The sequence below is a fragment of the Marmota monax genome, unplaced genomic scaffold, assembly GCF_021218885.2.
Source record: "Marmota monax isolate L192 unplaced genomic scaffold, Marmota_monax_Labrador192_F-V1.1 WCK01_AAM20220418_F8-fsc00006, whole genome shotgun sequence".
NCBI lineage: Eukaryota > Metazoa > Chordata > Mammalia > Rodentia > Sciuridae > Marmota > Marmota monax.
In genome coordinates this window covers 20,939,033-20,964,086 of record NW_026693712.1, presented here as the reverse complement: position 1 = coordinate 20,964,086, position 25,054 = coordinate 20,939,033, and the positions used below count along the sequence as shown (strand labels likewise).

At 35.1% G+C, this 25,054-nt stretch overlaps 1 protein-coding gene across 9 annotated transcripts in view; it reads left to right on the top strand.

Annotated features, from left to right (window-relative positions):
- The window catches only part of Apc (APC regulator of WNT signaling pathway), a 138,765-nt gene that overhangs the window by 25,642 nt on the left and 88,069 nt on the right, over window positions 1-25,054 (top strand). For 2 of the 9 annotated variants that reach the window (XM_058584313.1, XM_058584311.1), the window contains exon 1: window positions 9,436-9,886. The exons of 5 other annotated variants lie outside the window; for them this stretch is intronic. In XM_058584313.1, the coding sequence (XP_058440296.1) occupies window positions 9,740-9,886 (147 nt within the window). In that variant the 5' untranslated portion in view covers window positions 9,436-9,739. Of the gene's footprint in view, window positions 1-9,433; window positions 9,887-25,054 lie in introns of those variants that run through there. 2 more of the 9 variants (XM_058584310.1, XM_046460135.2) reach the window with 2 other exon arrangements.

The window sequence follows — 25,054 nt, the reverse complement described above, 5'->3', positions numbered from 1 at the left end:
AAAGCAGAAGATTAGGGTGTATTTCTGTGGTAGAGTACTAGGAGCCCTAGTTTCAATTCCCAGGACTCTTTCCCCCAAAGTTACTTGGTATCATGTATAAAACAAAATATTCTACATTTACACCTTATATCATGAATTATATAATTATGTCACATATTTGTGAATGTACCAAAAGTATAGTTAATCAAGTAGTTGTTAGCAATTATTGAGGTTCTTTGTTTGTTCTTTTAATTAATTAATTATTTTAATTAGGTATATATGACAGCAGAATTCATATTGATTCTTTGTATACAACTGCAGCACAACTTTTCATTTCTCTGGGTGTACACAATGTAGCGTCGCACCTATGTGCAGTCATACATGTACTTAGGATAATGATATCCATCTCATTCCACCATCTTTCCTGCCCCCATGCCCCCTCCCCATCCCTCCTTCCCCGTTGTCCCATCAAAGTTCCTCCATTTTCTCCATCCCCACCCGCACCCCCATTATGGATCAGTATCCACTTATGAGAGAAAACTTTTGGCCTTTGTTTTTTTAGGATTGGCTTACCTCACTTAGCATGATATTCTCCAACTCCATCCATTTGCAGTTTTACCTGCAAATGCCATAGTTTTATTCTCTTTTAATGCTGAGTAATATTCCATTGTGTATATGTACCAGTTTCTTTATTCATGCATCTATTGAAGGGCGTCTAGGTTGCTTCCACAGTTTAGCTATTGTGAATTGAGCCACTATAAATATTGATGTGGCTGTGTTACTATAGTATGCTGATTTTAAGTCCTTTGGGTATATATAGACCAAGGAGTGGGATAGCTGGGTCAAATGTTCCATTCCAGGTTTTCTAAGGACTCTCCATACTGCTTTCCAGATTGGTTGTATCAGTTTGCAGTCCCACCAGCAAAGTACGAGTGTGCCTTTTCCCCCACATCCTCACCAACATTTATTGTTGTCTGTATTCTTGATAACTGCCATTCTGACTGGCATGAGATAAAATCTTAGAGTAGTTTTGATTTGCATTTCTCTAATTATTAGAGTTGTTGAGCATTTTTTTCATTTATTTGTTGATTGAATATATATCTTCTTCTGAGAAGTATCTGTTCAGCTCCTTAGCCCATGTATTGATTAGGTTGTTTGTTTTGTTTTTTGGTATTAAGAATGTTGGTTCTTTATATATCCTGGAGATTAGTACTCTGTCTGACGTGCGTGTGGCAAAAATTTGCTTCTAAAATGTGGGCTCTCTCTTCACCTCATTGTTTCTTTTGCTGAGAAGAAGCTTTGAGTTCATCCCATGTATTAATTCTTGATTTTATTTCTTACACTTTCAGAGTCTTCTTTAGGAAGTCAGGGCCCAATCCAACGTGATAAAGATTTAGGCCTACTTTTTCCACTATTAGGCACAGGGTCTCTGGTCTAAATCCTAGGTCCTTAATCCACTTTGAGTTGAGTTTTGTGCATGGTGAGAGATAGGGGTTTATTTTCATTTTGCTGCATATGGATTTCCAGTGTCTGGGACGTTATAAAGGCAGTGCTAAGAGGAAAGCTTATTGCATTAAGTTCATTCATTAAAAGAAGAAGAAGTCAACAAATAAATGACCTAACATTACACGTCAAAGCCCTAGAAAAAGAAAAACAAACCAACACCAAAAGTAGTAGAAGACAGTAAATAATTAAAATCAGGTTGGAAATCAATGAAACAAAAGAAACAATTCAAAAAATTGACAAAACAGAAAGCTGGTTCTTTGAAAAAAAATAAATAAATTTGACAAACCTTAGCTACCCTAATGAAAAGAAGGAGGAAGAAAACTCAAATTACTATAATTTGTGATAAAAAAGGAAATATCACGACAGACACTAGTGAAACACAGAAGACAATTAGAGATTATTTTGAAAATTTATACTCCAGTAAAATAGAAAACCTCAAAAACACCAACAAATTTCTAGAGGCATATGATCAACCCAAACTGAGTCAAGAAGTCATACACAATTTAAACATCAATTTCAAGCAAGGAAATAGAAGACACCATCAAAAGCCTACCAACCAAGAAAAGCCTGGGACCAAATGGATTCACAGCGGAGTTCTACAAGACCTACAAAGAAGAATTAATACCAACACTCCTCAAATTATTCCATGAAAGAGAAAAGGAAGAAACCCTTCCAAACTCATTCTACAAAGCTAATATCATCCTGATACCAAAACCAGGAAGAGACACATCAAGGAAAGAAAATTTCACACCAATATCCCTGATGAACATTGATGCAAAAATTCTCAATAAAATTCTGGCAAATCACATACAAAAGCATATTAAAAAGCATATTAAAAATATACCATGATCAAATAGGGTTCATTCCAGGGATGCCAGGTTGGTTCAGAAATCAATAAATATAATTCATCACATCAATAGACTTAAAAATAAAAATCATATGATTATATCAATTGAGGAAGACAAAATACAAAACCCTTTCATGTTCAAAACACTAGGAAAAACTCGGGATAGTAGGAACATGCCTCAACATTGTTAAAGCAATCTATGCTAAGCCTCAGGCCAACATCATTCTAAATGACGAAAAATTAGAAGCATTCCCTCTAAAAACTGGAACAAGACAGGGATGCCCTCTTTTACCACTTCTATTCAACACAGTCCTTGACACTATAGCTAGAGCAATTAGACAAAAGAAATTAAAGGGATACAAATAGGAAAAGAAGAACTCAAACTATCATTATTTGCTGACAACATGATTTTGGGGGGTTTTTTTGATATGTGGTCTCAGTATTTATTGTCCAGGCTGTCCTGGAACTCCTGATTCTTCTGCCTCAGCCTCCCAAATAACTGGGATTGGAGGTATGTGCTACTTATTGAGGTTCTTTCAAACATTTCATAGTATAAATAATGCTGACTGTCTTTGTGCATGTATCGAATTGTACATAGGATCATTTCTTTTAACTGGTCTTGTTTGGGTATAAGCATTTTAAGAAAATTTTTGAAAGATAGATACTGCTTATTTTCATGTATTCTCCCTGATCATATAATGTTATTTTAAAATATTATTGCCCATTTAATAGATGAAAATGGTACTTTTTATTGCTATTTCTTTGATTTCTTAATGTGATAAAAAACATTTTTAATGTCTATTTCTCTGCATGTTTTTGTCATGTTAATTGCCAGTATATTTACAAGGTGCCTAGAAAGCTTTGTTACAGGAAGAAGTCCCTGTCCCCTTCCCGTCCCCACCCCTCACCCCCCCACGTTTCCCATCCCCCCCACGTTTCCCATTCCCCCACACACACACACATCTAAGCAAGGCCTGTGTAGTGCTCTAAATTTCCAGATGGTCTCCCTCTATATTGGGGTGAGGAGCTTTGACAGCACAATCTAGAGAGTACTTATGCTTCTCACCCCTGGCAGCACATACCACTGCCTCCACCTTAAGTTCAGAGATAGTGACCTACTGGTTTTTCAAATCTCCTCACAAGGAGGTGGAAGGAGGGGAGTGAGGGGAGAATTTCTGGGAAGGGATATTGACCAAATAATATTGTTACATTATATGCACATACTAATATGTAACAACAAATCCCACCATTATGTACAACTGAAATCACAGTTTGGGGGAAACTAGATTCTTTGCTTCTGGTAGGTGGGGTCTGCATAAGCTATAGAAGCTCCTAAGTTGAGAAAACCCATTGTAGTGTTAGCTGTTAATCACAGGAGAGGATGCCTGCCAGCTCAGGGGATCACAGCCATCAAAGCTTTGTTCTTTTCCACTACTATCAAGTGGCTGTTGCAGCTCTTAATGGCAGACTCTAGGAGGTCATCACCAATTTCTTTCTGGGTCCTAGTCTAATAAATTCAAAGAAGAAATCCATAGATGAGGAAGAGTGAGCATAAAAGAATAGGATTTATTTAAGTGAGAAGAAAAGATAGAACTCCCACAAGGCAAGAGGGGACCTCATAGCAGTTACCATTTAAATGTACTAGTCTAGGGGCTTATGGCTTCTGGGTAGGCAGGATCAAAATCCATGCTAAGCAAGCATTGGAAAAATGTCCAGGCTATTGGTCAAATGTATGTTAAACAAGTATTGGGAAAGTGTTAAGAGCTATTGATTAGGACTAGGGTTATGGCTTAGCGGTAGAGCGCTCACCTCCCATATGCAAGGCCCTGGGTTCGATCCTCAGCACCACATAAATAAATAAGTAAAATAAAATTATTGTGTCCAATTACAACTACAAAAGATAAAGATTTTTAAAAATTTTTTTAAATAAAAATAAAATAAAGAGCTATTGATTAGTTCTTAGTGTGTAGCTTTTATTCAGGTCTGTCCTGCCTCCCTACTTTCATGACCCTGGAGCAAAGGTGTTGGTTGAACTGTAATGCACAAATTTTAAAATGTGGAGAAAAAAATAAAAATATTAAAAAAAAAAAAATCTCACACTACTACAGAGATTCTGTAGTGCATCTCCCTGAGCTCATAAACTTAGTTGCATGGCTGTATTACAACAAATTTTTTTCACCTACAAGGGCCAGAGTTTTAACCTAAATTATTTCATTTTCTCTGTAGAAAGTTGTATTTTGTGGTAATATTATTTACCAGTTGCTCTAATGTTATTATAAAGGCATCTTCATTGGATGTCCTTTGGATATTAATTTTAAATCATTCCTTAAACCAGTATTTAATAAATACCTACTGTGCACAAAATATTGTGATATTTTGGGTTTCTTTCCTTGAGTTCATTTTTGTTTTGGTACCAGTGGTTGAGCCCAGGGGCATTTAACTGCAGAGCCACATCCCTAGCCTTTTTATATTTTGAGACAGGATCTCGCTAAGTTGCTTAAGGTCTCACTAAATTGCTGAGGCTGACTTTGGATTTGTGATTCTCCTGCCTCAGCCTCCCAAGCTACTGGGATTGCAAGCATGCACCACTATGCCCAGCTTTTCCCTTGAGATTTTTAGTCAGGAATAGGATAATATTGTACACATAGGATAAGACTGTAAAAAAGTGTATGTGCCATAAAAAAAGGTACAAACATTGGAGGTTTTGAAAAGGAGGGTAAATTGATTCTGGCCAGGATTGTAGATCATTTCATGGAAATATGTTTGAGGTAAACCTTGATTTGCACCAGCAGAGCAATTAAGAATCCTTTATTTTAAGAAAGCATTTCACAGTTTATAAAGCTTGCTCACAATAGCATATTTGATCCTAATAACAGTTCTGCAAAATAAGTCAAAGATATTTATTCCCATTTTACAGATGAAGGAGTAATGAAATCTTAGAAAAATTAAGTGACTTCCAGCATTATAGAGCTACAAAATGAAAGATTCAGATTGTGAACCTAATCTTCAATCTCCACATGGAACCTTCTGATGTATCAATAAGAGAAGCAAATATCTGTAAGAAGCTGTAAATTTTAGAAATGGCTAATTGTTTAGATAACTTAATTATTATAAGGATGCAAGTCCTGACATAGAAATAAAGTTGTAATGAGGTCAGCAGAATAATGGCTTCTCAAAGATGTCCACTTTCTTTCTAATCCCCAGACTCTGAATTTACTAGATTATGTAGCATAGGGGAATTAAGGTGATCTGAAAACTGGTAGATTTTTGTGGATTACTGAGGAAGACTCAACACAGGGTCCTTAAAAGTGTTTCCTTAAGGGTTAAAGAAGCTGGTGGGAAAATGAGAGAGAAGGAATATGACAGAAGCAAGGTCAGAGACTGCTGAGTGAGGGGGACTTACTACCCTTGTGAAGATGGAAGAAGGGGACTATGAAGCAAGGATTGTATTCAGTCAAAAAGCTCCAGGTCAAGGAAACAGTCTCCTTGAGAATTTCCAGAAGTGAATACAGCTCTGCAAACACCTTAATTTTAGCTCAGTACATTTTGGACTTCTGAACTATAAAATAAAACTATAAGTTTTTAAATTTGTATTGTTTTAAACCACTAAATTTTTGGTAATTTGTTGTGGCAGCCATAGGAAACCTGATGCACCTTGGAAGCATTTAGTGTGGGGGAAGACTAATTAACAGGCACTTCAGGCACTCCATGACTAAATTTCTTAAATCCATTGTCAGCATTGGAAAGCCGAGGGAGCTGGAGTATAAACTATTTTGATGTCTGCTGATAAGAAGAAAAACTGAAGAATCTATTATTGGGGCTAGGAATACTTCTTTTGAGACTTTTATCCTTCAAAGAACAAATAAGTAAATCTAGCTTGTTAAAAGACTGTGACTGGGCTGGGATTGTAGTTTAATGGTTGAGTGCTTGCCTAGCGCCTATGAGGCACTGGTTTTGATCCTCAGCACCACATAAAAATAAATTTAAAAAAAAAAAAAGGTATTGTGTCCATCCACAACTTTAAAAAATATTTTAATTTTTTTAAATACGACAACTATGACTGTATCTCCCACATATTTTATACATCACTAAAAATCTCATTGACATTACATTTCACTTCCCTCCTGTATCCCATGAAAATTATTGAAAGGATTTCACGACCATTTTGACCCTAAAAATCTATTTTCTGATGCTTTCCCATCAAACCACAGTTACAAATCCAAAGACTGAAAAGTTTCTAAATGAACCGGAGTTTTAGTTGTAGAAGTTATATTTACACTACAATAATTTTTTAAATTAAAAAAAAAATTTATCTTTTTACAGGCAGAAATCTATTCTGTCTGAGGCCTCCAATAAAGAGAAAGACTTGAGTTTATTAATAAAAGCACAGGAGTCAACTAAGGCATTAGAAAGGAGCACTATTTTTAACTTATTTTACACTAGTTAATATTGTTACCAATACTATTCTTGTCAGTTTTTTAAACCACAATACTTAAATTAGGCCAAATGTGTATGTAAAAATAGAACACAAATTTTAAGACATTAAGACTCTGGTTAATCTTGTTGCACTGGGCACAATTTCACAGACCTGTAATCCAAGCTACTCAGGAGGCTGAGGCAGGAGAAACACAAACTTGAGCCAGCCCCGGCAATTTAGTGAGACCCCGTCCCAAAACAACAACAACAAAAAAGAATAAAAGGGTTGGGGCTGTAGCTCAGTGGTACAGCACTTCTGTGTTTAATCACCCACCAATACTGCCCCCCCCCAAAAAAAAAGTGAATTACGTGTTCATATTTATAATCTTTACTAATGAAACCTTTTACTAAAAACAATGATTGGTCATTTTTTTAAATTACTGTTTGACCAAAGGTCCAATGTTCTCTGATATGCAAATGCTAACACATAATAGGGTGGGGCATGGGGAGGAAAGAATAGAAGTGCATTGGATTAGAAAAAGGGGAAAGAAGGGAAGGGATGGGGAATGGGAATTGGAGAGACAGAAAGAATTGCCCGTAACTTTCCTGTGTTCATATATGAATACACAATCAGTGTAACTCCAAATCATGTACAACCACAAAAATGGGAATTTATACTCCATGTATGTATATGTCAAAATACATTCTATTGTTGTGTATAACTAAAATGAACAAATAAAGAATATGCTTAAAAGTATAGAAAACAATCTTAACATAAAATTTATTTCTGTTTTACATTTTGATCAGAAGTTATTTTAACATAGCATATGGGTAATATAACTAATTCAATTAAGTAGTGATGGCAGGAGCTTTATTCCTACATATAACCTGGTAAATAATTAGTGCTTCATTGATCTCCATTGGCCTAATATATTTTGGCCTAATATATTTTGATTGTCTGTGTAAAAATTATAGTTTAAAAAATAGTAGAATATATTTTTAAAATGAAATTTAATTCAGTTTTAGAATCCCTGGGGAAACTATTTTGAAAAGTCTTTTACTGAATAATTATTTGGCAACATTGCAAAATGTGAAATTTTTGGACGGGCTTGTTTTTTTAAATTTGAAGCATAGTATATAATGAACATGTAATGGTCACAACTTTGTTTAAAACTATCATTTGATGGGATTTGAGCTGTAACTCAGTGATAGAGCGCTTGCTTAGAATGAATATGCAAGGCCCTGGGTTCAGTCTCCAGCACTGCAAAAACTATTTAAAATAAAAATAATAAAACTTTGTCATTTGTCATTTCTACAATACTTGTGGTAAAAATTTAAACAAATTTTGGCTACAAACTGGTTTACTAAGTAAAAGCTTGAATTATTCTTGACTCATAGTCTGAATCAAAAATAAGAGACTTAAAATTGTTTCCTAAGGTACTAAGAAGTTATTTTGGGGAGCTTTTGAAGTATGTTCTTTATTTCAAAAGATACTTTTTCTTTCTGGAAGTTCTAGTAGGCCTCATGAAAAATTCCGAATTTGTCACAAATGATGACTATGGAAGTCCTGGGCAATGAATCATGCACTTTCAGTAATAGCATCTTGAAAGCCTTTTGTAAAATGAAGTCATTTTCATAAAAGAGATATTTAGGCTAGAATCAAATTGATTTACATATTTCCTTTATTTCAAATATGAAGGGAAACTTTTTCTGAATATATTTAAACTTTTAATATGTAATCCTAATTAGAGTAATAATGTGGTAGTGTAGAAGTCATTGATTTATTTGTTCAACATATACATAGGGCATTTTAGATATATATCAGACATTATAATAGAATGAAGAAATTCAGAAGCACAAAGGAAACGTAAAAATCACCCCATAATTCTGTCTTCTAAAGGATATTCTCTCAGTCTATATGTATGTATGTTTATATGTGGTGTGTATATGTGTGTAACAGAGAGAGTCTCTTTAAATTGGTGGAGGCTGGCCTCAAACTTTGAATCTTCCTGCCTCACTTCCCCAATTTTGGGGATTACATCGTCAGTATGCCCCCCTTTTGATATATATAACTGTGTTAATAAAATGGTGTACTCTTCATATATTTTAAAAGCTAAAAAATACTATAGTAAAAATACTCCACTTAGAAACCTGAAGTATAGAATCCTGTTAAATTTAAATAGATAATGGAACACATACACCCTTCCCTGCTTCAAACCAGAATTTAAATCGAACTTTAAGTTCTTGGCAGTTTTTGAACCTGCCTTTCTCATTAATAAAATTAGTGATTTAAGCTCCGCGTGGTTAGATTTAAATGGAATGTAGAATTTGCATTAAAATATTACATATGCACCTCAGTAGCAGCTAAGCACTTACCCTGTTTCAGGGACTGCTATAAATACTACTCTGTATTTATTAACTTCTCTATATTTCTATTTTCGTTTTGTAGAGGAAAAAAAAATTGAAGCACTGAGATTAAGGGACTAAAATTACATAGCTAGAATGACAAGGGCAAAAAGATAAAACCCGGGCACTGTGACTCTTAGGTCCTGGTCTCAACCACTGTGCTGTGCTGCATCATAGCTTTTCTGTTGTTTTAAATTCAAATGTAATGGAGTGATTTACCTAACAAGTCCTTGATTTGTAATATAAAATTATTTGTGGTGATACATTTAATAGAATTAGTCTGTCTTTGCTGTAAGTATGTGAATCATAGCCAATGAGATGTAATTTATCACTCCCCCACCCATCTCTAGCATCTCACGCTGATCTCTGCCCTGTGGACCTTCCCACCTCACCCTGTTCCGCACGTCAGCCACCATCAGCTTCCCTGGATTGCCTGGGTAGGGGCAGTGAGGGCATACCCTGGAGGCTCACGAGGCTCAGTGCAGGCTAGGGCCCATACTGGCTGTGCTGCGGGGCGGGTCCCTGTGTGCTGCTGCAGAGTGCGGGATCGGAAGCCGAGCGTGAAGCAGCTGTGTAATCCACTGGATGCGGACCAGGGCGCTCCCCTGCTCAGTCCGGTACCCGCAGATTGGCTGGGCCTGGGGACACGTGACCGACATGTGGCTGTATTGGCGCAGCCCGCTGGGGTGTCACTGGAGACGGAATGGAGGTGCTGCCGGGCTCGGAAATGGGGTAGGTGCTGGAGCCACGATGGCCAGGCTGCCTGCAGGGGGAGGGAGGAGGCGATTTTCCCTTTGACGGTCTAACCCGGTGGCCTTTCCTTGGCACAGGGTCCGCTGCCATATGCCAAAAGAGGAGGCAGGGGCGTCGGCCCCCTTCTCTCCCCCACCCCCCACTGCAGCACCAGAGATGGATTTCCTGTGCTTTTGATCCAGGGTTTTTGACAGAAGAGGAAGAAGGGGGAGGGGTAGAAGTGTTAAGGGGAGTCTGGTGAGAGAGCTGTTTTTGAAGCTAGAAGGGGGTTTTGTTTTTATAATGCCTGTTGACAGAGTGGAGTGGAATAACAGTATCTAAGGAAACGGGTAGAGGACAACAAAGAATGGAGCATATTCATGGCGAGGAGCAAAAGCTCTAACCCATTGAAAGGCTTTTTCCTCCTTGGCCACAAGGACACATGCAGTGGTAGCCAAAAGAGGGGATACAGAGCCTCCGCTGATGGCTGATGTGGAATCTAGTATAAAGGGGTAATGGGAATGGGAGGAAGAGGAAGAGGCAGGTAATGCAGAGGTTTAGTGATGTTTTTGGTTGGTGAAATATTGAGCAATAGTAAAATGCCTGCTTTTATATAGCTTCTAAGTTAACTCTGTGAATAGAGTGGTAAAAAGATACCAGTGTCTTTGTTAGTTACAAAATGCAGTGGTAGAGGCTTTTTGTGGATGACTGCAGCACTGCTTTTCTCTCTGTTAAGCTGAAAGGACAACTGCAGAGGAATAAGAAACCTTGCAGCAAATGCCAGGGGTAGAATCCATTTATTAGAAACCAACTGTGGTTTCTTATAAATGGAGCCTAAATAGGAGAAAAATTATTGTTCGTTAAAGTAGGAAAAATATTAGTTTATTAATGTTTTGACATTTATCAAATGCTTAAATCTTACATCACAAAAGAGATGCTCAAATTCCTTGATTTAACAGAAATCCTGCAGGAAATCTTAATAAATTATGTATGAAACAGTGGATCTTTTGTTAGTGTAGCTTTTATGTCATTAATTAGGTCATTCAAGAGCAAGTTACTTTTTAATGTAAATTGTGATAATTTTTTCATAGGCCTAAATTTAAGATCTGCATTTATTAAGTAATCTCATATTTCTCTTTGGTCACTTTTAGATATCATTGAATAAAGTCTACAGGCAAATATTTAAAATTAAAGCACCATGGCTTTTTTTAAAGATATATTTAGTGAATATTCATAATATACTCTTGATACAAAGTGTTTTTTGTTGTTTTTATTTTTTCCATTACTTTAATGTCTGAAATTATGTTTTCAGATTGAATAATTTTAAATGCCTCATCTTTATGCATATTTAAGGTAACCTGCCTGCCACACCTCCTCACTCCCTGAACAAGAATGGCAGCGGCTTTGTAACGCCCTCCAGAATCAGTAACTGTGGCTCTTAGATAGGTTTATGTAATAGAAAGTCTTAACAGAACTTATAATTTGATTTATAATTTTTTCCAAGATAATAAGAAATTAGACTTCAAAAATTATATGATTTTCATCAATAAATTAAAACTATTCTTTAAAAATCATTTTTTGCTTCAAAAAGTACTTGATCAGGCTTAATAGTACTAAGGGAATCTTTAAATTTGATGGAAAGTGACTAGAATTTAAAATGTCACATTGAAATTGCAAATGAAATGTAATAGCTAATATTATTCAATTCTTTGAATCTCAATTTATGTATTCCTTGAAAGTTTATAACATTTTTATATGAATTTTCTCATTTTATTGTTTGATTGACTCAGTGTAGTAGTATTTTCACTTAAAATGTTAGAGTACTCTTAATCAGGTATATTGTGACTTTAAGCAAGGTCATGAATTGTATGAGGACTTAAAGAACTTAAATCTTCTCTTTTATTAAGTTCTATAAAACTATTTAATAGTGTACGTTAATATATAACACAAAATAATACATAACAGAAATTATTTGAAAAGCATATATCACTGACAAATCATTCATCAGTGAAAAGGAATCCCACATGATTGTGGGGTTTTAACCACAATATAAGAATACCTTATAAAATACTTAGTAGGTCTTTGAAATTATTCATTGTTAATATCAGAATTGTGCTATTAAGAAATAGCACAATTAATTAGGCAAATATTTAAAGTAAATATTCATGTTTTATGAACTGAAAACTATCGTTTTTATTTGCACTAATTATCATATAGATTTTTATTTTACCATTTTTATATTTTATACTGTTGTGTCACATAATTTAACCAATCTTTTTTGGAAGGGTTGGGGATACCAGTGATTGAACTTGGGCACTCAAGTACTGAGCAACATCCCCATTCCTTTTTTGTATTTTTTATTTAGAGACAGGGTCTCACTGCGTTGTTTAGCTCCTCAGCCTCCTGAGCTGCTGGGATCACAGGCATGCGCCACCCTGCCCACCAATTTAACCAGTCTTTTATAGTTTTATATGTTTAAATGTTTTCTTCAATTTTGATCTCACCTTCCTTTTTTTGAATTAGAGTCCAAGCACATAGGATGGAGTAGAGCTTGTAAAAAGATGAGTAATACTTGGGTAAATATATTCACTACATATTTATTAAGTGTACCTACTAAATGCCAAACCTACGAAAGATGTTAAAGAATGATACAAGGCATGAGAACTAACCTGTAAGGAACTCATAACAGAAGTATGTGAAATTTTATTGTCATTCCTAGGATCTTTTTTAATTCTAATTTGTTATATATGACAGCGGAATGCATTACAATTCATATTACACAGAGCACAATTTTTCATATCTCTGGTTGTATACAAAGTATATTCACACCATTCGTGTCTTCATACATGTACTTAGGGTAATGATGTCCATCTCATTCACTACCTTTTCTACCCCCATGCCCCTTCCCTTCCCCTCCCATCCCTTTGCCCTATCTAGAGATATTCCTAGGATCTTTAAAGGTTCATATAATCCGAAATATCTTCTAATTTAAAGGAAAGTGTAGGATCACTCATTGAAACACTCCCTTTTTGTAAAATCTGCTTGGAATCCTAGATAATTTTGAAAATTAAATTATTTTTGAAGTACTAAGTATCTTGGATATGCAATGAGAAGGTTAGATGAAGGAATTTCTTGATCTTTTAGTACTATCATAATATATGTGATTTTTGATCTCTGTAGTGTTAATGAGGAATGGAATACCAATGCTCATTTTGGCACAGATGACATTTCAATGTTATATAATTGATATGTTCCCAAAATTGCCTTTGTAAAAATCAGACCATGGCACTATCAATATTTACAAGGTCAGCCTTCTCCCCTTTATTCATACCGGTATCCCACTCCTCTTATAGGCACTCATTCAAATGTGTTCTTGTTTGTTTTGTTTTGTTCCAGGGCTTTGGGCAGGCTAAGCAGGTGCACTAGCACTGTGCTATACCCCCCAACAAAACAACACAAAATTTACTATCCTAATTTTTCTATTTTTTATTTTTTGAGACAGTGGTCTTACTCAGTTGTTCTGTCTGGCCTCAAATTTGCAGTCTTTCTGCTTCGGCCTTCTGAGTAGCTGTGGTTTCAGGCATGCACCATGGCACTTAGCCATCTTAACCATTTTTAAGTGTACAGTTCTGTGACATTAAGTACATTTACATTGTAGTACAGCCATAATCAACATAGATGTCCAGAACTTTTTCATCTCCAGTTGAAACTCTGAGAACCCCAACTCCCAGTTTTCCCCTCCTTTCAAACCCTGGCAATCACCACTCCACTTTATGTCTCTGAATTTGACTAGTACAGGAACTTCATATAAGTAGAATCATAATATTTGTCCTTTTGTGACTAGTTTATTTTACTTAGCATAATGTCTTCAAAGTTCATTTATGCTGTAGCATGAATTAGAATTCCTTCTTTTTGTTTGGTACTGAGGATTGAACCCAGGGGTGCTTAACCTCTGAACCACCTCCCCAACCCTTTCTATTTTGAAACAGAGTCTTGGTAAGTTGCTGAGACTGGCTTTAAACTCGCGCTGAATCCTCCTACCTCAGCCTTCCAAGTTGCTGGTGTTACACGTGTGTGCTTCTGTGCCTGGCCAGAATTCCTTCATTTGTAAAACCGGATAATATTTTTCATATATGTATACCACATTTTGTTCATTGATTTGTCAGTGTACACTTGGGTTGCTTTCATCTTTTGTCTATTAAGAATGATGCTGCTATGAACACGGGTGTACAAATTATTGTTTGAGTCCCTGCTTTCAATTCTCTTGTGTACGTATGCCGATTAATGTTTTTAATTTATATAATTTTTGAATTTTTTTATAAAGAGAGAGAGATAATCTTTTTTCTTTCTTTCTTTCTTTTTTTTTTTTTTTTTTTTTTTTTGGTAGATGGACACAACACAATGCCTTTATTTTTATATGGTGCTGAGAATCGAACTCGGGTCCCGCCCGTGCTAGGCAAGCGCTCAACCGCTGAACCACAATCCCAGCTCTTGAATAGTTTTTAACTCAATACCATTTTTAATATCTACTCATTTTACTTTATGTCAGTCAAGCATGTGGTGCTAACTCTGCTGCAGAGAATCCCATAATATTTGTTTTTACCTCTAGTGAAAGCTCTAGATTTTTTCCAAATTTCTTTTTTTATTATTATTAAAGTTTTCTAATTCTTTTTTTAATTATTATTAGAGCTTTGTGATTATACATAGTAGTTAGATTCATCCCGACAAACTTACACATGCATGGAAATCTATTTCAGTTTGTAATCCCCTGCTTTTCCCTCCTGTCCTCTCTCCTACCTCTCCTTCTGCTATTCTACTAGACTTTTCAAATTCCATTACACAGACAATGCTGTGGTATATGTCCTTATGAATGAGTCTTTATGAACTATGTTAGTTACATATCATTACATAACATATCAGAGAAACTTAGTGGCTTAAACAACATAGTGTCTTAAATAATAAACATTTTTTATTTCAGAGTTTCTGTGAGGCAGGAATTTAGGAATGTCTTATTTGGGTGGTTTGACAATGGTCAAGACATCAGCCAAGGCCGCAGTCATTTGAGAGTAGAATCTAATTCCAAGATGGCTCACTCATGTAGTCTGTTTCTCTTAGGCTATTTATTAGCAAGAGGCCTCAGTTTCTTCAGTTGGGCTTCTCAAGGGTCTGTCTTGTCTTCATGACATGGCAACTGGCATCCCCCAATAAACACAGCAAGAAAGAGCAAGAAGAAAGCCATTCATGACCAACATGTTCTCAGAAGCTGCATAACCTCATTTCTACCATATTATTTTTATTAGTAATCAGTAAGTCTAGCCCACACAAGAGACTCTACCCCTTCAAAGAATAGAGTCAAAGAATTTGTTGATATATTTGAAGATCATATGGATTTCACTGGAATTTAGCCCTAGGAGAAGGATCACTGTATTTAGGACATTATTTCCTATTGCTATTGTAAGAGATTACTACAAATGTAGTGGTTTAAAATAACACAAATTTATTATCTCACACAGTACTGAAAGTAAGAAGTCTAAAATGGTTTTCACTGAACTAAAATCAAGGTATCAGTAACACTTTGCTTTCTCCAGAGTATCTAAAGAAGAATCATTTCCTTGCTTTGTTTCTTTTTTTTTTTTTTTTTTTCCTTCTCCTCACCTTCTAGAAGCTGCTTGTTTTCCCCAGGTTAGGTCAGTTTCTCCATCTTCAGTACCAGCAGTGTACTGAATCTCTTTCTGAATCTGAACCTCTGCCTTTGTTGGTTACACATTCTTCCCTGACTGACCCTTCGGCCTCCTTCTTATAAAAACCTTGTGATAACATTGGGTCCACCCACATAATCCAGGGGAATCTGCCTAAAGGTTTAATCATATCTGCAAAGCCCCTTTAGCCATGAAGGTAATACATTCATAGGTTAGAGAGATTAGGATGTGGGCACCTTTGTAGGACCATTATTCTGTCTACCACAGGTATATGTACATAGTTCTTTATTTTATTTTAAAAAATTACTTTTTAAACAAGCTTTTTTTATATATATATTTTTTTATATTTCACGGGGTTGGGGTTGTGGCTCAGAGGTAGAGCACTCGCCTAGCATGGACAAGGCCCTGGGTTCAATCCTCAGCACCACATAAAAAAGATAAATTAATTAATTAAAGATATTATATCCAGGCTGGAGTTGTGGCTCAGTGGTAGAGTGCTTGCCTAACATGTGTGAGGCCCTGGGTTTGATTCTCAGCACCACATATAAATAAATGAATAAAATAAAGGTCCATCAACATCTAAAAAAAATTTAAAAAAAATATTGTATCCAACTACAACTAAAAAATAAATATTAAAAAGTATATTTCAGTGAGTGAGTGTTACTGGGGAGAGGAGGGAAAGTTCAGGTTTTCATTTACCAGATTTGTTTAAAGAATATAACAACCACTAATATGGTAAGCAGATAATAGTGAACAGTGTTAAAATATATTTTCTAGTATAACTTTTTAGATTCTTGCTTTTATCATCACTTATGTCAATGTATTAACTATTTTTGACAGAAAACTGAGACATGTTAAAGCAACATGTCCCTGCTAAGTTTCCCTTTGTATATTTTAGGCTTGTTACAATACCATTTCTCTAGGTACTCTATGCAAACCCCAAATCGCTTACACATTCTAGTCACTTAGCTGCAGTGTTGTTCCAGTTCACATTTATGCCTTCACCTCCCTAATCCTGCCATAGTAAACTTCAACTAAATTAGATGATCCTCTGTTCTCTTACATATATGTCATTTTTCCAGTCTCTGAGCTTTGATCATGCTATTCCTTTTCCTGGAATACTACCCTCTCACATTTATTTCATTAAAATTGTGTCATCTCTCAAGTCTCTTATAAAATTGCTTTTACGTCCTGAATACTTCCTTCACTTTTTGTTGTTGTTGAAGGTTAAGACTCCTATAGCACTATAATTTGATGCTTTTGAACTGAAATCTGTCTTCAGATTGTAAGTAATTTCTATCTTAGACTGAGTCCCTGGTCAACCAGACCTTGAGACAGGCCCTAGTGTGGATACTTTCCATCAGAAATGATCCAAGGAATAGAAATATAAGTCTTGAAAGAATGAAACAGGAAAAGGACAGCTAGTTCTTAAGTTGATCATTACTTTGGACAACAGTGGCTTGATCTGCCAGGACTTTCTGGAGAACCATATAGAATATACCTCAGAATTATCTACAGAAGGGAAAGAACTACATACTATATCCTTTTCCCCTTTGCTCAGTGATTGTTCCATTAAACATTCACTTTTTTAAGGTTGTATATTCATGAGTGTTGGGACCCCACACTGGGCGTGTTATCAAAGGTGCCCTAGGACAGAAAGCAAAGATACCTTGTGCTTCTGATGTGCCATCAGCTTACATCTGATCATAAGCTATTTGATAACAAGGAACATATCATCTTATCTTTTACCTGTTTATTATTTTCCCAGGGCTTTTATAACAAAGTACTACAAACTGGTGGATTAAAACATGAGAAATTTATTCTCTTACAATCCTGGAGGATAAAAGTCCTTCTGGAAACTCTAGGAAAAAATCCATTCCTTGCTTCTTTTCCTAGTTGTTTTTGGTTTTGTTTTTGTTTTTCTTCTCCTTGTTTTTGATAGCTTGCAGTTGCATTTTTCCAGTCTCTGCTTCAGTTGTTACATGGCATTCCCATTGTGTCTCTGTGTCTGTATATTCCCATTGTATTCTTATAGGGGGTATCAGTCATGGAATTTAGGGTCCAGTCCAATCAAATACATAAAAATAAGAGCATATATAAGAGTATTTAAAGAATATTATGCTACAGTCAAACAGATATTGAAGTTTGGGGGTTTGTATACCTTTTCTTTTTTTAAAAAGCTCAGTTGGATGTTTATGAAAATTTGTCATGTTCTTGACTACAAGGCAAAGCTTAATTTTTTTTAATCCAAATAGTTGCAATTTTATAAAAAACAATCTCTTATCTATTAATCAATATATCTAACAATAAAAAGATTACTTAAAAAGCCTTATACACTTAGCAGTTGGGAAAGACTCATTTTTCAAATATCACCAAGATAAAGGAGGAAATCAAAAGATAAATTATGGGCTGTGATTGTGACTCAGTTGTAGATTGCTTGCCTAGCATTTGTGAGGCACTGAGTTCAATCCTCAGCACCACATAAAAGTAAATAAAGGTATTGTGTCTACAACTAAAATATACATACATTTTTTTAAAAAAAGATAAATTATGAGTTATCCAAAAATTAGAGGAAAAAACTACACATTGAAACCTATGGAACCATCTATAAGACTAGATGCAAAAGAAAAATTGATATTCTTAACATTTATTTATTTGTTTGTTTGTTTTTTAAAGAGAGAGAACTTTTTTTAATATTTATTTTTTAATTTTCAGTGGACACAACATCTTTATTTTTTTTATGTGGTGCTGAAGATCGAACCCAGCGCCCCGCGCATGCCAGGCGAGCATGCTACCGCTTGAGCCACATCCCAGCCCCAACATTTATTTATTAAGGAAGAAAATAAATGAATGTTAGTAAAGTAAGTGAATAAATGAATTAAATCCACTTTAACAAAAAAAAAAGAACAAAATCAATAGAAAATAAGAGGTTATAATTAATAAAGAAATGAATAAAATAGAAAATAATATACTGGAAAAGATAAATAACACCAAAAGTTGATTTTTTTCCCCAAACATCTACAAAGTAGATAAAACCCTATAAAGTTTAAAGGAACACAAGATAAAAAGAACATGAACGAGAAAAGAGATATCATCATATGAAGAATTTTTAAATGAAAAGGTATATACAACACTAAGACACACTTGTAAAGCTAGAGGAAATTAATAATTTACTGATGAACTATTAATAAGAGTGATACAAGATGAAGTAAACATGAAAATACTTAGCCACAGAAGACATTTTAAAATACATTAAAAAATCTTCTAAAAAGGTACCTTCTTATTTGAATAGCTTTCAAAAAATAGATATTCAGAATATTCCAGACCATATAAAAAGATGAGACACCTACCAACTCATTTTATGAACTTAGCATAAGCTTATTTTAAAACTTTATTTTTAAATGTTATAAAAATTAAAAATTCTATACTAGGTTTTTTAAATAAAAATTCTCTGTGAAATACTGAAATTTGGTAGATTATGTTAAAGATTAAAATATGAGCATGAAGGTTTATTTCAGGAATAGAGGGTGGACCAACATTAGAAAAACTTATAAAGGAATGCATCAACAAATTAAAAGAAATAAACTATCTGATTATACCAAAAAAAGTGCTGCAAAAATATTCAGAAGCCACTCTATTAAAGATGAAAGAAAAATGCCTAAATATGTTTAAAAAATGTTTACTAAAATCTTAGAGCAAGAATATTAAATGGTGGCCAGGCTCGGTGGCCCATGCCTGTAATCCCAGTGGCTGAGAAGGCTGAGGCAGGAGGATTGTGAGTTCAAAGACAGCCTCAGCAAAAGCAAGGAAGGCACTAAGCAACTCAGTGAGACCCTATCTCTAAATAAAATACAAAATAGGGCTGGGGATGTGGCTCAGTGGTTGAATACCTCTGAGTTCAATCCCTTGTACTCCCCACACACACACACACAAAGAATATTAAATGGTGAGATATTAGATCATTCCTATTAAAATAAAGAATAAGATAGATAGTTTTTTCAGCATTATATTGAATTTCAAGCTAATAATAAGAAAAAGAAATGAGGTATAAATATTGGAAAAGTAGAGGCAAAGTATCTATACTTGTAGATTATAAGATTCTTAGAGTTCATATAATATTTTTAAGTGGCCAAGTAAGGGATTTGTATTAACTAAAATCAGTTTTTTTTCTGTACTACCAGGAGTCAATCTTGTATGGTGGTGTTTATTTGTGGAGATTCAAACAAAAAAATAAAACCCAAAGGTCCAGGGATAAATTTGATCTTAAAGGCATAGAACTTTTTCTTGCCACAGCAGGAGAGGGACTAGAAAATCTTATTGAAAAACCTGAATTATTCATTCTTGATACAGGGTAAGAATTTCATAGAAATTGGTATCTCTCTCAAATTAATATAAATGAATTGTAGTTACAGTTCTAAATATATAGGAGAATTAAGCATATGATAGATAATACATTTCTGTTTAGTGGAAAAAAGAAATGTTTTAATAAGACAAACATCATTGGTTATCCATATGGAAGATAGTACAGTTAGACCACTATACTCATGTCATACATAAAAATAAAAATTCAGTGAGTTAAAGGTTTTAATATAAAACCTGCTTCAAGGGGCTGGGGATGTGACTCAAGCGGAAGCACACTCTCCTGGCATTCGTGGGGCGCTGGGTTCGATCCTCAGCACCACATAAAAATAAAATAAAGATGTTGTGTCCACCGAAAACTAAAAAATAAATATTAAAAAAAAAATCTCTCCTTTAAAATGATTCTTGAGAGGAGGCCAGATTGGAAAAGAAGTTATCATGACTGTAACACAGAAAGAACTATAATGGAAATGCTGTTCAGCTATCCTAAGATATCAGTTGGTTTATACGATCTCTTCAAATGTGTCTCCCTCCAGTCTTCCCCAGGCCTATGCCATACGAAATTACTTAGTTTCCTAATTCCAGCATCAACTATTGTTTTGCTTGATGCTTTTTCTGCTTGTAAGTTCTTTATTCCTCTGAGTGCCTGTCAAACTCCTACTTACTTTTCAAGTCTCAGTTCACATATGTTCTTTGCCATGAAACTATCCCTGACACCTTATAAAACTTTTTTATTCCACTAATTGAACTGTCAAAATTATTTGTTTATGTGCCTTCTCTTCTAGACTGTTCAAAACAGACATAGACTGTCATAGTCCTCTTGGTACCTAATTCATAGTAAGAGTTAAGTACATTCTTGTTAAACAAATAAATGAATGTTGAATATTATGATTTCAGAAAAACATATGACTGTTTCTCATGATATAATTGTGAACAAAATAATGAACTCCAGTGTTAACAAAGTATTTTTTAGTGGATTTATGATAAGCTATCTGCCTTTACTAGTCTAGAAAGTCAATATGAGTCTAGGGGAATATCCAGTGAAAACGTTAAGATTTTGTATTAAATTGAATCTGACAATGCATAATCAGTGACTTCAAAAAATAAATAAAAGATTTTTAAAAATTCTCTCTCTCTCTTAAAAAAAAAAAAAAAACCTGCTTCAAGCTAGTAAATCAATGAATCACATTTCCTACCTCTTTCTCCTAACACCCTATTAAAGTAATGGTAAAAAAAAAAGAAAAATTGAAGTGTGAGCTTACGGTGCCAAAAGAATAAAAAGCAGACAAATTGAAATTTTAACAGACTTCTAGAAGATGAGGAAATAGAAAAAAATGATTATTGAAAAAAGGACCTTAAGACTTTAAGACTCTGGTTCTCTTTCCAACATAGTAGACTACCTCTTATTATTTAAAAGTAGAACACTAATTTTAGGAATTTCTCAATAACCTTTGAAATTATTTGGGTTGCCTTTGGATGTTTAAAGACCAGAATTGGGAATTTATACACTAGGCCAGGGTTTGGCAAACTGCTACCTATTTTTATATGTTAAGATTTATTGGCACACAGACATGCCCGTCCATTTATGTATCTTCTGGGCTGCTTTTGTGTGTTAGCTACAAAGTCAAGTCATTGTAACACAGCCATATGGCCCACAAAACCTTATAATGTTTATTCTCCACACTTACAAAAAATGTTTGCCAACCCCTGCTCCTGATAATTGTGATGGCTGTCTTGGAACCTGCCTATTTTTGGTATGGTCTTCAGTGTGTCCAACCAATATATGTAGTCATTTACAGAATGTAAGGAGAAGTAAAAGAAGAATGTAGCAGACAGGAGGCTAGTCAAATATATGGGGTCTTAGTAGAAAGAGAATGGAGGATAAAAACTTGTATTGTGTCAAATGAAAAGAATTAAAGTGAATGTGGTGTATTCTGCTTAGAATTTTTAAAAAAATCTATTAATATTGATTTTTAATCTAACAAAGTTGTTAGATTTTCATATTTCTCAAAATTTGTTCCCTTTTTTCCTTTTCTAACATTTAGTTTTTCTTTTTCAAAATTTATTGTGCTTTATGGGACTTCAAGGATTATGATGAACAAAACTGGTAATAGACACTTTTTTCCTGATTCTTAACGAGAATACCTCTAACTTAATTCAGTATTAAGAAAGGTGTTTATTGCAGGTTTGGCAGCTTCCCCTCCTGTTTCTAGTTTATTAAGAGTATTTTATAATGAATAGATTCTGGGGTTTTCTTTTTTCTTGTCTGGTGTGATGATTACGTAGGTTTTGAAAAATTAATGTATTTAGCAGTTCTGCATATTGAACCCACTGCCTCACACATGCTAGACAAGCACTCTACCATTTAACTAAATCCCAAGCTGTTTTAATTTTTTTTCTCTCTCTCTTAGGGACGGGTGGTAACTGGGGACTGAGCCCAAGGTTTCTCTTACCCCTGAACTGCATCCTCAGCCCCATTTATCTTTTGAGACAGGGTCTCACTAAATTGCCCAGGCTGCCCTTGTGATCTTCTATTCTTAGCCTACTGAGTTGCTGGTATTGCAGGTGTATGCCACCACACCCAGCTTTATTTTCTAGACAGTATCTCCCTAAATTGCCTAAACTGACCTTGAATTTGTTTGTGTTCGTCCTGCCTCAGCCTCCTGGGTCACTGGGATTGTAGACCTATAATACCACCACACCTGGTTTTTCTTTAATATTTTATTGCAGATAATGATACCATTGTTATCCTATAATTCTATTCTTGAAATAAACTCAACTTGATTCTGTTGTAGATTCTTTACTATGCACTGTGTAGCTTTTCTGATAATTTTGTTTAGAACCAAAATATTATTTTGAATCGGTGTTCATAAATTTTTATAATTTTTTCACATAATCTTTGACTTTTATATTATGGTTATATTGGCTTATGAAATGCATTGAAGAATAGTTGCTATTCTTCTATTCCTGAAAGAGTTTGGGATCAGAATGACTTGTTTCTTAAAAGTTTGGTGAAAGTGTCTAGAAGCCTCTGGATCTCATATTTTTGAGGTTGGGAAAAAGAAGGGAGAAAATGTTTAATCACTAAACTATTAAGATTTTCTGTTTCTTCTTGAATCAGTTTCTCCTCCTTAGAATTTTATTTGTTTTCTGTATGGGAGCTCCTTTCTCTTTCTAATCATATTTAGTCTTTAAAGAACCACCTTTTGTGCTCTTCATACTCTATAAAAGGGTATACACAATGAAAAGAAAGGCTTCTTCTCACAGTATCTTAGACATTCCTTCTAGGGGCAGCCCTGAATTTTAGTGTATTCTTTCAGTGGTGTTTTTTTGTTGTTGTTTTTTGTTTTTCTTGTGCAGTTCTTTTCTTTTTATTAGAGCAGGTTAGATGCCATGTAAGTAAGACATTAGTGGTTGCACCCCATGCCCTTTTCTTTTTTGGCCATGCTGGGGAGCAAACCCAGGGCCCTTGTGCATGCTACACAAGTATTCTATCACTGAGCTACATCTCCAGCCCTCACCTCATATTTTTAATGCCAATGTATACTCTACTGTATGGATCGATATCCTATTTAAAAGTAAGGGTGCTTTTATACAAAATATAAACTTTCTCATATGAAGTACCCTAAAAGCCAAGTCTACTACTTCTAATCTAGTAACAGACATCCTCACTTCAGAGATCTTGAGTCTCTAAGGATTTTACATCCAGTTAACAAATTAATTAAAATAATGTCCCTCACCACCATAACTGTGTCCTTGGAAAAGAGTATATGCCATTTAAATGTTTAAAAAAATATACTATTTTCATAATTTAAGTATAGTGAAATGTTTCAGAATATTTAAATCTGGGGGCTAGAGCTCAGTGGTGGAGCATTTGCCTGACATGGGTGAGGCACTGGGTTCAATCCTCAGCACCAGATAAAAATAAAGTTATAAAAATATATATATATTTAAAATATTTAAATCGGTTCCTGGGGCTAAGGCTGTATCTCAGTGGTAGTATGTAAATTCTGTCCTACTAAGTTTTAGATATGAGGTGCCCCCCACAGAAGCCCACGTGTGAGTCAGTGCCAAAGGTATTTGACATCAGATCAATATTGGCATCAGATTCGCCATTTTAGGTCGGGAGCCATTTTATCTAGCGGCTCCAAAGTTTGGATTCTGAGTCAATGCTGCTTAACTTCCCATAAGAACATTTGCATGCTAAACCATCTACCCCACCCCAACTTATGATGCAGTTCCTAAGCAGCTTACGAAATTCCTCTTGCAGGCTATAAAGCTGCTTTGTGAGTGCCAACCCGCTGCTGCTCTTGGAGGGACAGCCTTGTGTTGGTTTATCTCGTCCTATTGACAGTAAATCTCTTGTGTGAGATCCCTGTATGTGGCATGGTCTTTGGACTTTGCGTGGACTCTGTGAGTGTCCTTTCAAAGGGGTTTAGAGGTAAAATGATTGGGTTATGAGAGCCTTGACCTAATCTGTTGGTAAGGATTAATTATAAGGTAACCATAAGCAGATAGAGTGTAGCTGGAGGAGGTGGGTGATTGGATGCATGTTGTTGGGGTTTATATTTTGTCCTTGTTGAGCAGAGCTTTCTCTGCTTTCTGATTATCATGATCTTAGCTGCTTTCTTTCACCATTCACTTCTGCCATGATGTTCTGCCTCATCTCAAGGCCCCAAGGAATAGAGTTGGCTATCTGTGGACTAAGACCTCTGAAGTTGTGAGCCTCCAAATGAACTTTTTCTCCTCCAGTTGTTCTTGTCAAGTGTTTTGGCCACAGCAACAAAAAAGCTGACTAAAACATATCACTAGCATCAAAGAAACAAACAAAAAACTGTTCTATTTGCAACTTATCCCAATGGGCAGTATGAGGAATAGATGCATTTTTGCTTTTTCCTCATGACTCCTATTTTCGGTATTTATTATTTTAAAAGTCAGGATCTTTTCACAAGTATTTGAGACATCACCTTTATCATGTACCAAATTTGCATATTTACTTCTAGATTTTTAAATAGGTGTTCTAGTGGTTAATCTATTCATTTTGCATTTTACTTCTTCTTTAAAACTTTATTTTTAGGGCTGGGCATGTGGCTCAGTGGTAGAGTACTTA